Source organism: Sabethes cyaneus, chromosome 2 (assembly GCF_943734655.1).
Source record: "Sabethes cyaneus chromosome 2, idSabCyanKW18_F2, whole genome shotgun sequence".
Taxonomy (NCBI): domain Eukaryota; kingdom Metazoa; phylum Arthropoda; class Insecta; order Diptera; family Culicidae; genus Sabethes; species Sabethes cyaneus.
In genome coordinates this window covers 157,583,123-157,599,166 of record NC_071354.1, presented here as the reverse complement: position 1 = coordinate 157,599,166, position 16,044 = coordinate 157,583,123, and the positions used below count along the sequence as shown (strand labels likewise).

General features: G+C 38.3%; 1 protein-coding gene across 1 annotated transcript in view; it reads left to right on the top strand.

Annotated features, from left to right (window-relative positions):
* LOC128736240 (protein scabrous-like) overlaps positions 1 to 16,044 on the top strand; it is a 124,923-nt gene that overhangs the window by 48,704 nt on the left and 60,175 nt on the right. The window contains exon 2 of the mRNA XM_053830720.1: positions 7,804 to 8,131. Coding sequence (XP_053686695.1) covers positions 7,804 to 8,131 — 328 coding nt within the window. The remainder of the gene's footprint in view (positions 1 to 7,803; positions 8,132 to 16,044) is intronic.

Below are 16,044 nucleotides of genomic sequence, written 5' to 3'. Positions count from 1 at the left end.
ATTTTGTTTAAGTTTTGTGCTTGTAAACATGATTTATAAAACGTTTCAGCCTGCTTGAAACTATTCTGATTCTCTGGTGAGAGTTTTTGAATAAAATGATGCCTTCTTGCGAGTAATTTGGGGTCAAAATCAGGATATTTTTATAGTAAAAGTTCTATAGTTCCTAATGTTGTGTATTTTTACTATTTGTACAACTTTGTAAAACAGCAAAAAGTCATATAACAAGTGCAAAAACAGCTGAAATAGAAAAACTGATTTTAACGACTTTTAATAGGATTTTTCTATCTTTGCTGAAGAGATAGAAGATTACTGTCTTCAGCAAAATTTCTTGTAATGATATGCTATAAAACTTCGCACTACATATCAATGTGTTATATTGAAGCTGAAGAAAAATAAATTTTTTATCGCACTTTTAGGGGGATTGATCAAAATTTGAATTCCGCTGGACGATAGAACTTTTAATTTTAATTAAAAGATGTGGCTTTTCGGTCTCGAGTTTCTTACGAAAACTTTATTTTACGTTCAGCTGACGTTTCGAAGAACTATGCCTTCATCATCGGAGCAACTATTGTTATAAAACATTACAATTATTTAAACAATCTTCATCATTACACATAATTACTTACAACGTTGATAAATGTTTTCTTACGGACCAACTTACAATAAATTTTAGAACTGATACGAATAATTTAAATGTGGCATATTCGGGTATTTTGCATTCACTTGCTCAGTAATCGCCTAATTTCTACTCTCTTTCTCTCCGTCTCTCAAATTAAATACAGAAGCTTCGTTTACAGCAGCATATTAGAAAGTTCATATTGGAATAATCGATCTGGTTGTGATGTGCGTAGACGGTTACAGTGTAAGTTTGAATTTTAAGTTAGCCAATACAATAGTTAGTTTGTAAAAAATCCGTTTCCGTTCATTTTGTTATACTTTCAGTATAGAGGGTTAAACAAAATTAACATTTCCATGTTTAAATACTTGACTAAGAAAACATTTATCAACGTTGTAAGTAATTATGTGTAATGATGAAGATTGTTTAAATAATTGTAATGTTTTATAACAATAGTTGCTCCGATGATGAAGGCATAGTTCTTCGAAACGTCAGCTGAACGTAAAATAAAGTTTTCGTAAGAAACTCGAGACCGAAAAGCCACATCTTTTCATAAAAATTCAACGGACTATTATAATTTTAATTTTAAGAAACTCTTCCAAAGGTTTTATAAAGCTAAACCCAAGTTTTCCCGCTCAACGATAATGCGCACCAAAAAAAGTTCTGACCCGGGGTTCTGAGCCGGGTTCATTAGGCCGCATGAATAAAAAAAATTAGAGCAAATGCTCCCATACGATTTAAACGGGAAAAGCAAAGTAATCTGTTTTATTCATACGGCCAATTGAGCTTTCGGTTGGCCAATTAAGTGTTAAAATTTAATTTTTAGTAGAAGTCTTCGATATTGCAAGGTCTTAACCCAAGTAACCAAGAGTTCGAATAATGGTTTCTAACGAGGGTTAAACAACTTTATGTATATTAATCTATAACTTGTTAAGCAGCGTCACTTTTAAGTAATTAACCGAACTTTCAAGCTGTCTTGTGTTCGCTGCATAGAACGCTAAGCAGCTTCGAAATAAATTGTCAAAAACTTAGAAAAAACTAAAATTTAGCAGCACTTCTATGTTCTATTTTTATAATTCTACCTAATTTCTATATTCGTTGCATTTGCCTGCTGTTGGGTTTGAACCCGGGTGTTCCGCGTTGTAAACCTATCCCGATCCACTGCATCATTTTTGTCGTATACAAGCGATGTGAATTTTGCTTAAGAGTTTGTTCTTAAGTAAAAGTTCGTTTTAGAACTTGCACCAGCTTTATGCAGCGCGAGTTAATTATAGAACATAAACTTTGGAGCCAGGCAATTAACTAGTAGTGAGATATCGACAGTATATGCGACACAGCACAACACAATAATGAAGAGCATTGCATTCTAATTTATATTTGTAATTAGAAATGTACGATGATTAAATTTATTCGAGTGAAATAAAAATAATTGATCTCAAATAGTTGTAGGTTCTGGTTTGATCACCAGAAATTTAAACAAAAAAAATCATTTCGTGGCCAGAAGCATGCACGCAGAACTTGTTAGCAACTAAAGTTATTTCAGAACTTCAAGTAGCATCCTAATAGCTTTGAAGTATCTATGAAGTACTCAGCAAGAAAGTTCCACGGAACTGAATTTGAACTAATTGTGAACTTTCGAGTTCGCGTGTCAAGTAATATTCGAACTTTTGGTTGCTTGGGAAGTCTTGAATTTTTCTTCCGATTTTGTCAGTTTCCCCATTTTGGCCCAAAATTCAACATGGGGCTGACAAAATCGGAACATTACTGTAGTAATGAATCTCGGTGTTACCGTAATCCTGCGTTGGGCTTGCGATTCTGCAACGCTTTGAATAAAATTTCATTCCAATAGAAAGAGGTGATAAAATCAAAGACATTTTATAGCACCCCTAGGGTGGAACAAGACGTGAAGGGGAAAGAACGGAAAATTAGGTAAGAAAGAGTCATGGATGCAACATTTACTAGGTTCTTAGCTGGTTACCTTTTACCAAGTTAAGGGATTGAAGCAAATCATAATAAGTGCCAATTCTAATCGGATTCAAACCCACCGTATCCCGTAAGGCTCATGACGATGATCTTTCGCTCTTTCTCCTTCACGTCTTGTCACACTCTAGGGTTACTGCTGCCGCTCGTTATATTAAGCATGTGTTTAGTTGTGAGTAAAACATTCGGGTACTAACCGAAAAAACGTGAGTGCGAGCCCCACCTGCCATTGCATGACCTGATATATTTTTGGTCTATATAGAAACTTTCCAGTTCATCTAATTGATCATTCATCACTTCAGACACTTCCTCCCTTTTCAAAATAGTTTACGTCATGACCGCGTATAGAGCCATATACGAGTAAGTTGGTGGTCGTTTAATCACAAGACTTGCCGGAGCACCTGTCGTCAACGCACTGCTTGTTTCTCTCGCACTGACCTAGCAGATAATAGTTTATCTTCTCGGTGGAAAAAACAAAATAATATCGCCGCATAGGATTGTGTTGCGCATATCTGGAAATGATAGAATTGGAAGAATATAACACAAAACTAGGTATTAGACTACCTAATATAACTGCCTGCAGAAGTTTAGTTAGTTTTTCGGCTTCTAACCGAAAGAGCGTGGATGCGAGCCTCGCCTGCCGTTGCAACAACCCAATATATTTTTGGTCTATATCGAAATTTTCCAGTTCATCCAATTAAACATTCTTCACATCAGATATTTCTTCCCTTTGCAATTTGAAGTCCAAATTCTCAACGGTTTTCCATTTTCACCAGAGTTGGATGTCCGTTCTGGAGTTCTAATTTAAGTCCAATATCAAGCTCAAATCAAATGAAGCTTCTAATATAAATTGGTCCAAATTAAAGTGAAAATTCCAGTAAAATTTTAAGTTTAACTTCCAGTCCAATTTTAAGTAAAATATCGCGTTTAAATTCAAGTGTAATTTCCAGTCCAATTCAAGTCCCATTTCGAGTCCTATTCGAGTCAATAGGATCGTCTACGCCAGCGTAGCCGATACCTATGTCTATAGAGTAAGGAGGCGTAAAACTGCGATGGGGGTAAAAGTGCGAATCAATGATTTATCGGTGCAGATTCCGTGTAAATTGACTACATAGGCATGGATGGGTGACTACTTTGACAGTTTGAATCTAACGTAAACTTTGATTCCTTACGAAGCACAGTTGCTGAGTTATGTGCAAATGTTATTTTAGGGCGGTTTTGAGGTAATTTTTCGTTATACGGTAAATACGATATCAACAGCAGTATATTACTTGTTGAACATTTGTAGTAGCGTTTTACATCACCCACATATCTGTTTTTAAAATAGGGTGAACAGAATTTACAAAATATATTTCGCTTTTCCATAATTTAATCAAACCCCGTCAAGCGCCTAGCGGGGTAAAAGTGCGATTCACGAACGGGGCAAAAGTGCGATTCATGGACGAGGCAAAAATGTATAGCTAATTATACACAACTTTAGGCACTATATTACAGATACAAGAAATGGAAGATCTGCAGAAAACTGTGCGTTCTATAGATGTTGGTCGAAGGAAAACAATGTTTTTCTGCTAATGAAACAAAAAACAAACGTTTGGAAAAGTTTCGATCTGACGGAGGCTGCAATACACAAGCGCAAAATAGGAAAGGTGCAAATTAAGAATATTTCTTACCGAAACATACCGCAGATTGAAGATAATATGGTTTTGTTAGCTACTGCTGTGCTAATTTCATGGATTCGAGCTTCGCACTTTTGCCAAAGGGTATTCGCACTTTTGCCCCGCTACTGGGGTAAAAGTGCGAATTGGCACTTGATCAGAAGAATGAAAAATTTATTTTGCATAGCACTATTATTCCAGATGATTTATAGTTGAATGTGAAGACATTAAGTTATTGCATTACTATAAAATATATTTTTTTTGTTATACTTCGTTATATCTCACGAAAATTGATGTCAACTTCAAACATCGCACTTATGCCCCACCCTAGTCTATTAAAGTTACAAACGAGACTTACGCATTGATGTGTATCCAACAATATCTTGTTCGATGCACAAAAATAGTTTATGCGTACTATTTTGGAGGTACGCACAGAAGAATATTTGTAATCGATTGGTCTACATATATGTATACTATAAATCGTCTTCTTTAGTTGAGTGATCGGAATCAGGAGCTGATCGGAATTACCAGCGTTCACGATATATGATAACATCCGATTTAGCGCGACTGGCTATACATGCTGCGCAATTTTAAGCTAAAAATCATATGTTTATCAGTTACTGTCATTATATACGACTGAATAGCAACTTATTAGCATATCATAGTATAGACAACCGTACACACCATGGGTGGCTGATATGGTGTACCTGTAAGTACACCATACACCTATCCTTGCGATTGTCGAAATGGGTACGTTAGTTGAACACCTACTTTAAGAGGATGCGCAAAAACTCACGCAATCTTCATAGGTGTTCATGTACCCAGTAATATACGATATGAATATAATATGAATATATAAGCGTAAAAATAAAATTAAATGGAGCATATCTGAACAAAAATAGAACAATCTCACCAGCAATCCGTGCAATGAAATATAATTGCGTCATTTTAGTTTCCATTAGATGCACTAATATCCAATAATTAAATTAATTTTTCAATATGACATCCATGTGAATTATTTAAACTTGTCACGACCTAAGTTTCACGGTGCAGTAGGAGGTGCTTGATTAGCTAAAAGGAAACTAATCATTAGAATAACATATTAGGCTTACCTGGTCGTGTGGCTCAGCTGTCTTCCCAAAATCGCACTTTTGAAACCAGGTAGCCGGAAAGCACCCAGCATCGCATCTCCTAGCTTTGCTACTCAATAGAGCATTACCGGGTATGGTCGCGTGGAGGCGCTAGGTAGGGGCTTGAGATGGCGTAGCTTACTTATTTGCTTTCCCCATTTCGTATCCATATACGACTGAATAGCAACTTATTCGTACTTTATTGGGCTTAGTTCACGATTCGATATGCGATTCACGATCATATGCGATAATTTTCGTACATTAATATATGATTTTATGGTCGTTGGATAGCAAATATCCAGTACTTTAACAGTTGGTTGCGAAATCTGTCGAAAGAAAACAGTAGATCAAGTTTCGAAAACGGAATGTAGCACCTAGGCTTAGCATTCGAGTCTTATTAAAATTCTAATTGCAAAGCAAAGCCTTGGGCATAACCGTCTTTAGACATTATCCTTCTTTATCGAAAGGCTTCGCAGCCGGCTGTTAGAGTACAGGACAGTCATGGGGCTAGTACAACAAGCCTAATTTGAAGTCTATATTCAACTCCAACTTCGTGTTTAATTCTAAGTTCAATTTAAAGCCCGAATTCCTGTTCAATTTTAAGAACGGTACGACGAATTTGAGAAATGAAGTCAGTTGCGTTATTTCAATAATATGCTTTAATAGTCGCTTTTCAATGATTTCAAAGTTCACGGATCGGAAGGTAAGTATGTTTTAATCAAATCAGCACAAGAACTTTTGGAGTATTCATTAAATCCATCCAACAAATGATGAAAATTAGAATGGCTTTACTTATTACGACGGGAATTAGAAATAAACCCTATCTCAGGGAAGACAAGGCATGAAACAGAAAGAGCGAAAAATTAGATAAGCGAGAGCCTTTCATCTACAAGCCTTGTCTCCCCTGAGATACTATCAACACTTTTGTTTCATTACTTGCTGTTCCCTCCGTCCATTGTTAAAGACTACCGTTATAAAAAAATAATAAAAAGAACTTGATCCCATGGAAAAAATCCATTGCCATTTTTATTTCAATATGATTTTCGGTCGAAGTTGCCGCTATGAAAGAAGTTCAAGCACTTTTTACAGCAATCCAGTAGTTATATTATTGATAATGTGATGAATATTGTCTTCCAAGGCGTCAAACGTATGCGGCTTGGTGATGTGAACCAGAGATATCATACGGCCCGGCAAAATATACTCTAACGGCTTTAAATTTTATGATCTTGGAGGCAAACTACTCGAATCAGTAGGATCGTTGCACACTAACCCCGTAATTAGACTTTATTCTAATAACCGACTGTAAATTTACAGACTTAAGTCTGTCGATAATGAAGAGTAATGTCTCAAATAGACGGCGTAACCCTAGGCTTTGGGTTTTAGAGGCCTCGACGTCTTACGGGTCGATTATGCAAAATTTGTCGTTCACCGAACATGGCATGAGGATTCTCTTCACTCTGATATGAAACGACCGGCAAAATTATTACTCATATGCACATTAGTGAAATACATCTCTAAGTACAATTTCAGATTATTATAGTTTAGTCAGAGCTACAAAAATATGCATATAAAATAATTTGAGTTAAAAGTTAGGGAGGCCTACAATTTACCTTTCTGGGTCAGAGAAAATGAAAAAATAATTCATTATCTTCATAATACACTGCAAACCGTCCCACGCAAGTTGAAAACCTCCTGGGGACGTGCGCCTTTGTGATGCTGGATAGACATATATTTTACTTTGAATTCGTTTTGTTCTCAAATGAAATCCATCCGTTTTCCGATACAGGAGGTACTTTTTAAACCATCATAGATTGTGATTTGCGATAATTGATGTTGAAAAACCCTCCTACTAAATGGCGGTCCGAAAAAAGCAAGCTTCTTTGAGTCCGTTTATCCATTCGCGATTCCAGCTATGTTGAAATTGCCTATAATCACAGAAAACAGACGTTCGTTTTAAGTTCATGAAATGTGAGAATCTCTCACAGCTGCAATTTTCCATCCATAGTCATCCATTCTTAAAGAGGAAAACTTTTATGTATTTTGACGAGGAGTTGCCTGGACTTTAAGCATAGAAAAAATATTTGAACAATGCCAACACGAATGCAGAGTAACTTGTGCAATCCTAAGATGACGTTCGTGTTCTTCTGAAACTTTGTAGTGAATAGCTTATATAATCATAAAGGTCTATTCTCTATGTTTCAACTGCTGCCGGGTGAAACTGTTCTGTTCGCAAAGCAGCTAATTGCGGATCTCGTTCAGCCCCGAGACTTTGGTTGTATTATTTCTCCACAATACTTTTTAATTAAAACCACACAAATCGACTATACGCTGGTGAAACTTTACTCCCACTCTGCTGTGGTCTGAATGGCGGTAGTACAATAATAGAACGCTTTTTTTTTGTTTCTCCCGCTTTCATCCGCAGAGAGGAAATAAAAGTGCTTCGCGAAAGCAGTTCCCCCAACAAGGAACGCCTAACCGTGCAGTGGCTATCGCAATCGATTGCCGAGATACGCTCGGAACTGGCCGAACTGCAGGAATCGTCCAGCAATGTGTCCAAGGATGCCCAGCTGAAAAACCAACTGATGGAGGATATCAATACGTTGCGGGCGGACTATTCCACGATGCGGCTCGAGCTGGAATCACTCAAATCGCGACAGGAGAAAACCGAGGTCCTGGTACGGGAACTGCGCGAAGAAGCGGTTCAGAGTGCCGACGATATCCGGCGCAGCTTGAACCGACAGCGAGAGAAGGTAAGCACTTGCTTTTGTTTTTTTTATTACAATTTTTGGAACGCTAATATAGTTGAAACAGTTATGTTAGCGAAAGAATACCGATGACAGTGATGGATTCCTAAAATCAGAATATTCAATAAATACAGTAATCCTTCAAAAATATTTAAATATTACAACGAGGAGCGATTAAACAGCTCAGGTTTCTCAAATGATACCCGCCTGAATTCGTAGCATAAAAAGCTGATCGACCCTTTTATTACAACATTCGGTCATGCCACCAGCACAAACCGCACGCGAAATTGAAAAAAAAAACTGACTGCAGGAAGAATTGATGTGTGCGATGATTGGTATATAATAATTTACCTGTGTGGACCATCATGCCGGATAGCGAAAACCGCTCCGGCAATTATTCTTCTTTGAAGTGGCGGTAAGCCAATTCAGTCATCCGAATCTGAAACTTTGTACAGGTGATGATTTTCGCTTAAAATTTAATTTTCCACATTTAATAAATATTAAATGATAAATTTTCTTTGTGATTAATATCGACCTCACCACCATTATTGTTAATTCTTATGCGACCTTCTTAATTTATCACATTCATTTTGTGCCATCATGCAAGATATTCAGAGAAGCGTCGCTTTCATTTATTTTTATCAGTTTACGTGCATGATCATAAACGTGTTTACGTGTAAGCGTGCCAAATCAGCGCTTACATCAAAACTCCTAAGCCACAACGTGACGAATATGATGAATATTCCTTACGTAAAGGCTCAAAACACTTTGCGAAGCGGTAATGAACGAATTTGAAGCTTGTACATTGTGTAACATTTTGTACTTTTCATAAAAATTACATCATATGATACCACTCACATTTTACAAGGTGTCAAACGAAAATTGGTGATTTTTTTACAAAAAGACTTAAAGAGTAAAACTTGAATAATTTGTCAACTTTATATCACATCTAATTCATAAAAAACTGTTTTACACCAATAATTTGCTCAAAAAAATTCAAGTATTTCGCAACCAAAATCCTACGCCACTTCATTAAAACCCGCCAAAACAGCGTTCCGGTTGCGTGAGTTCAATTTTTCAAACTCACCCACGTCCTCTGCCTCCCACAGAAGATTAGCGGGCACCACCAGCACCAGCTAAAGTTTTATTAGCCTTTCCCGGCAAAGGAAGTAACCTTTTCTACAGCACCCAGCAGAACAACCACCCAGAATGGTCAGAATGCGTTAACCGTCACGAAATTCGTTCGAATATAAAAAAAATAGTCGCACAGGGGACAGGAAAAATTCAGTTCATTATGGAAGAGAAATAACGAGAATAAACGGAAGTTTCTGCATGACGTGACAGCGGCAGTTGTTTTTTTTTTCTTCACTCCCTGCTATTCCTTTCTTGCCTGGGACCTATCTGCTGCTTTTCCGGTTGGCTCCCTGCCCTAGAACAGAGAGTGAATATATGTGAACTGTAATTAACATGAATTTAATTTATGCTGTCCAGCAGGGAAGAGGGTCACTCCAACGGTCGATTTTTTCATGGTAAAATGTTTCGTTTTTTTTTCGAAATAACAAACAGGTGTACACAGGTCGTGTGGTGCGATTGCACTGAACTGGAAAGACCCATAAACTGCCTACCAGCTAGTGACGCGAAAGTGCCTCTACGCAATAAACATGATCAACGAACGTAATTGGCAGTGTATCATTGCGAGATTCAATTTTCGCTGAGTAAGTGTAATTTTAATTTGCAAATTATTGCTTAATAAATTTTTATCACTTGGTTTGTAATCTGTCATCGGGAAAAAAACAATAAAAATTAACGTTTTACGCTTGGCATATTTTGCTGCCCGAATTTGATTTTCAATTTACGAGTTTTCGTAACTGATAATAGCACGGAAAAGTTAATTCTACCACAAAATAAATTTAATACGATTATCTGGAATCAAGTTCTGGGTAATAAAAAATTGATTAATTGAAAAATATTTCCGGGGGGCTCCGTAGCCGCAGGGTCACCTAGTCTGCAAATGGTCATGGGTTCAAATCTAAGCAGAACCACATCATTTGATGTCAAAGTGACTTTTGCTTGGGTTTATTCTCAGGCCCGTCATTAACCTTCTTTCATGCTGAATTCTGTATTATTCCGATGAAGTCTCCTAACAGTGCACAAGATACTCTTATAGTTAAGTGTACTACTGGTAGAGGAATGCAGAGTCCTTGCCAGGGACGACTATAGTTGAAGCTAGTACTGGTATTGAGGAAAGAATGGGTAAAGTAGCGCAGGCTTTGAAGGAAGGGTAAACCATATTATACACAAGTACCACATGAAACTATTAAATAATTAATGAGCATACTTATCGCTCACTCAATAACGATTAAAGCAAAAAGAAATGCAGTGCTAGTCATTCAGCATACACCCGGTGAAATCATAATACATCAAGGGTACTGGTCGGCAGAGTCCACCTGTTGTGGTACCGATGCACATGCCACTATCTCATTGGTAAATCAACGTCAATATAAATACAGTCATATAGATGAATGGCTGTGACCTGGACAACAGAAACCAACACCTTGGTTCTACTGAGGTAAACAAAACAAAGTTAGTTTAAAGAAAAATTGAAAGCCTAAATTCAAATTCAAATTAAAGTAAAATAGCATTATGCTAATACTGTCTCCGTTGGGAATTACAAGCATAACGGAAGTAGAGTGAGTAGAGTGAAATGATATAAATCCCGAATCGTTAGTAGATAGGTAAGTTCTATGCAGCCAATCAACCAACCAGTAGCGGTGTAAATCAGTTCAAAGACTGCAATTCGAATTGAAATTGAATTTAGTGGAATCACTTTGCCCTTTCGGCAAGACGTAAGTACGATTCTGAAATCTGGCTTTAGTTTTCAAAAGGTCGCATAATGCATGTAAAAGGGTTGATTATGCGACCTTTTGAAAACTAAAGCCAGAAATAACGGTTTAGTTGATTATCTATCGAAATTAACATTTGTAAAGAAGGGTGATGATCAGTGAGCGATTTGAAAATACTTGGAATGTCCTATAGAAGATAAATCGTGAAAACCTATTTATGTAAAGAAAATTACTTTTAACTGTTGGAAAACATCAAAAAAAATTTATTTTCTTGCAAAATAAAAGGCTGTTCTAATAATCTAGTTCGTCCACATTACGAACTAACTTAAAAATGAATAATCTCGGAGTTAACCTGAACGAAACGGAGGTAACCGGGAACAATCGCAACGCACCGGATCATGCTGACGTCGGTATGGTGGGATATGACAATGTAATCAAATGCGTGGAAGTCTCTGCTGACGTAAAAGACATTTCTTGGTGCTGTAAGGAATGTGAGGCAAAGATAGTAGAAGCGCGCGGAAAATACTGCTGTGAAAAGTAGCATGCTGATGATCCGAAGATATGATCTGGCTCAACCCTGGAAGATATAATAAAGACTTTAATAGAGGCTTTCTTCAAGGAGCAACAAGCGATGTGCAGTGAACAAGAAGGAAAACTGTAACAGCTGCAGCTACAGTGGAAGAAAAGCAATTCAGAGGTTAAAGCGCTATGTAAACGACGTTCTGGAAAAGGATCCACAGATAGAATTATTACGGGAGCTGATTCGGAAACAGAGAGACAACCGATAGACTACCGTGGTGCAAACACTCAACGCCGATAAGAGCCAGAAAAAATCCATTGTTCGACATTGACGGTCAAAGACGATGATTCTACCCCGGAATCGGATTGCGGTACATCTAAAGGATCGCTGCCAGCGCTAAGGATTCAAAGAGGACCCACTAAAGAGCAGTTATCAGCTAGACAGTTTCTTGCTAAAAAGCTGCTGGTCTTCACTGGATGTTCGAAAGACTGGCCGATGTTTATATCAAGCTTCGAGACGGCAAATGAAGCGTATGGTTTCTCAAATGTAGAAATTTTGGTATGGTTACAACAGTGCTTAAAGAGTCAAGCCTTAGTATCCGTGCGTAGTTGATTACTTTTACTGGATACAGTACCGCGAATAATCGAGTCCCTACGTATGATCAGAGCAACTCCTGCTGCAACATCCTGATGAAGATGGTGGCGGATGGAAGGCAGAGTCGCCTAAAGCTGAACGATTAAACACCTTTATTACCTTTGGAATGATTATGTAGCAATTAGTCGATTATTTGGAAGCAACAAATCTGAAAGATCACTTAGTGAACCCGATGATGATTCAGGAATTAGCAGAAAAACTTCCAGCCAGTATAACCAAAATGGAATGGGTATGCCATAAATGGTAGGAAAAACGTGTGACACTGCGTACATTAGCCGACTTCCTTGTAGAGATCGTGAGAGATGCGAGTGAAGTTACAACGTTCCACGAAGTTCCGTTCACGATGCTGGAGAATCGCTTGAGTAAAAAGTTCAAGAATAATCCAATGCAGATAACGAATTACATCAATGGCGTATATCATGTCCCTTGTGCAATAGAACGGATCACCGGATACGGAACTGTGTCGATTTCATCAGTCCTACCGATCGACTTGCTGCTGTCAATGAGTGGGAACATTGCAACCACGGAAATTTGGAGTGTAAATTGAGTATTGTATGTAAGGTAGCAGATTTTGGTCAACAAGACAATACATTATTACATCAGTCTCATGCTGTATGAATGGGCTGCAATATCCAGTCAAACCTGTGACGAGCGCGTCATGTCCGAATTTCAGCAGTGACACTGTATAACGAAAATCGCTCAATACGTTAGCGTTTTTGGTCGAAGGGATGTAAATACGTTGGTCGAAAGTTCATTGACTGACCAACTGAAAGACAAAGGATTTATTCAACCATGGAAAAAATATTCCCGCTCTCGATTTGATGTGCGTGAATTGGTTGGCAGCGTACTTCAAAATCCCGCAAAAACAGCCCTGATTAAAAAAAACTTGGTAAAGAAGTGCCCGGAATGTGGCTACCTTTGGTGAAAATCGTGCCTCTCGTTACTTTCTCAAGAGCCATACCAGATCTTGATCGACTGTATTGTATGCTTTGAAGTCAATCAAGATATGATGCGTGAGCCCGTTGTGCTTCTGACATTTCTGCAAGGTTTGTCGGATGGTAAAAACTGGATCGGGAGTGGCGCGGGGCTATCGGTGAAAGCCGTGGTAACAGGAGCGTTTATCAGCGACAGTTGCAGCAAGCAAATCGATTACCGTTTTTGTAGATGGAACAAACAACTCCTTTCATACGTTCCTTCGGTAACTTCTCCTCCTCCCAAATCTTGGAAATAACCCAGTGTTCGTGATCGTCGTTAGAGTAGGCCGGTTACCAACGGGCCTGGATTCTTCACAGTAAAATTAAACGCTAGATTGTTTGACAGCAACCATCCGCCAACGGCGGTGGCTGCTAGTGCACTGAATCCTGATTGCTATTTATTGAACGCCTTTTATACACTTGTAGTAAATAGATTTCTTCCACATTCAGAACAATAGCTCTTGCGTATTTCGTTCAATCGAACGGACAATAGTTTTCTGTGACTAGATTCAGCAGGACAATAGAAGCTAACTGCCAGGGAATATTACAATGCGGCTTTCTGCCGCAACACCCAGTTTAGAGCCGTTGCCAGCACTTATCGGCCATGCTTGGTTGGGGGTCCCTAATGGCGGCTCTGCTGGTCTTCAGCAATGCGAATTCTCATCTAACCTCTTGCAGATTTGTGATCAGATCTATTGTGATAGCGTCCACGTGTTGCATTCCGCACTTTGTTCGTTATAGTGTGAATGAACTAGAACTGCTTCCAGGCGCTGAGTATTCTCAGCGTAGAAATCCTAAGTTAACTTCCATTCCACCTCTTTCAGCAACTTCGCCATTGAGGTGTTCATCAAAGAACTACTTCCACCTGTCGACCACTTCGCGCTCCTTTGCGATTAGATTCCCTCTCTCGTTCCTACACATGTTAGGTTTCGGTGTTAGCCTTTACGAAATTGCTTCACCATCTCGTAAAACTTGCGCGTGTCATTAGCTCGGTATAGTTGTTCTAATTCTTCCTGATCTGTGTTCTCCTTCTGGCACTTTTTACTCTTTATCTAGTACCATCTTTGAGGCTTGAGAAACGTAACTTCTCGGAAAAATGCAGTGCCTCAGCCTGTATCTGTGCGAAATTTTCGGCAGATTGCGGATTATCTAGCTGCCCAATGTTCAGCGAAGAAGGAGGACTTTGGCGTGTCTAGTTTTGACAGTTTTGAGCGCACATATACTGCTACTAAGCGGGGGTCAGAGTCAATATTCGCACTTCGTCTAGAACGTATGTTTGTGATGTTACAGAATAACTGGCCATGTATTAGAACGTTTTGAATCTGAATCATTGTACGTTGGTCAGGTGAGCTGCTGGTGACTTTGTGGATATATTTGCTTAGGAAGGTGCTTCGAATCACTAGGGCTCAGGAAGTTGTGAAGTTTATACATCGTTGGTCGTTATTGATCGTGTCGGTGAGCTGGCTATGGGACCTATTTCTTCTTATTTCTACCCTATCGACCTAGGCGTTCATATTCTCGATGACGATCTTGTGGCGAGTAGCACCCGGTCGCCATCTGCGAAATTCAGTGATCTGCAGTCACAAGTACCCGGTTTTCATTCGTCGTCCTTGTTTCGTTGCCTGGGTCGATGCCGAATAATTGTTTGAATGTTTGTAGTAGTTTGGTTTAGGCAGGTTGCTTTACTAGACCTGTTAACAAATAGTATCCTCAAGCAATTTCAACAGGTGAAGAAGCGCATGGTGCGGTGAATGTTAAATTAGAAATGAACTAGATCGGCTAGAAAATTTCGACCGAAAATATATCGGGTGGTGTAAAGGTAGGTGGGATTTCAACCCACAATCTTTCAGATGGTACCAGAACGCTTTTTGCGTTATGCATAAGATAGCCGATATCGTGTTCTTCACCGGTATTCTTGCAGAACGAACTGTCAGCCAACCTCTTGCCAGCCGAGTAATACTGAACCTTTGAGACACCGTTGCAGACCAGAAACTACTCACAGAATGAAGCAACTTCCCGCTTCAGGATTACCTACAATGCACTTCAGGAAATTGTCACCATCGTCCAGATACAATTAGACATAACTTGAATTATATTTTAAAGAACAAGTGTATAAGTGTTTTTATTGGTAATATTATTTATTTCAAGATGTGCGCTACATGTTCATGTTTTGTGACCAGGTTAAGATTAGGTAACGGGCTGAGAGCCTATATTCAAATACAGGCCGGACTCGATTATCCGGGGATTCGATTAACCGGGGATTCGATTATCCGGGTTTTTAGACTCGATTATCCGGGTGAACAAAAAAAATTTTTTTTTCGCTGATTTATTTTAAACCCAAATGTTATAGTTTTCATGCTACATGATGATTCCAATTAGACAAGCACTGATTCACCTCCCTAAAGCTACAAAATTCCTTTCTTATATCCCTTTTATCGGCGAATAAAACAAAAATAAATCCTGCGATGATGAAATCAATTTTTTTACTTAAAAATCATCATCACCATCATCATTATCATCATTATCATCGTAATCATCAGTAAAAAAAATTCAAGAAAGGAATTTTATGACTTTAGGGGAGATTGATCAATAATAAAAAACATTTATATTATACCTAAATATTGAAAAACATAACATACAAAAAATAATATTGTACCAAAAAAATCATCAGTGGAAAAAATCGTAAGAAAGCATTTTTCTGACTTTTGGGAAGATAAATCAATAATAAATAAAACATTTCTGATACCTAAAAGTCAAAAAACTTGACATACCAAAAAAAAATTTGTACCAAAAATGATGATTCGATTATCCGGGTGATTCGATTATCCGGGCTGAAAATAAAAATGAGCACCCGGATAATCGAGTCCGGGCTGTACCAACAACCTAAACCTTTGTTTATAATCAGACAATGATTGCTTGTTCAACACA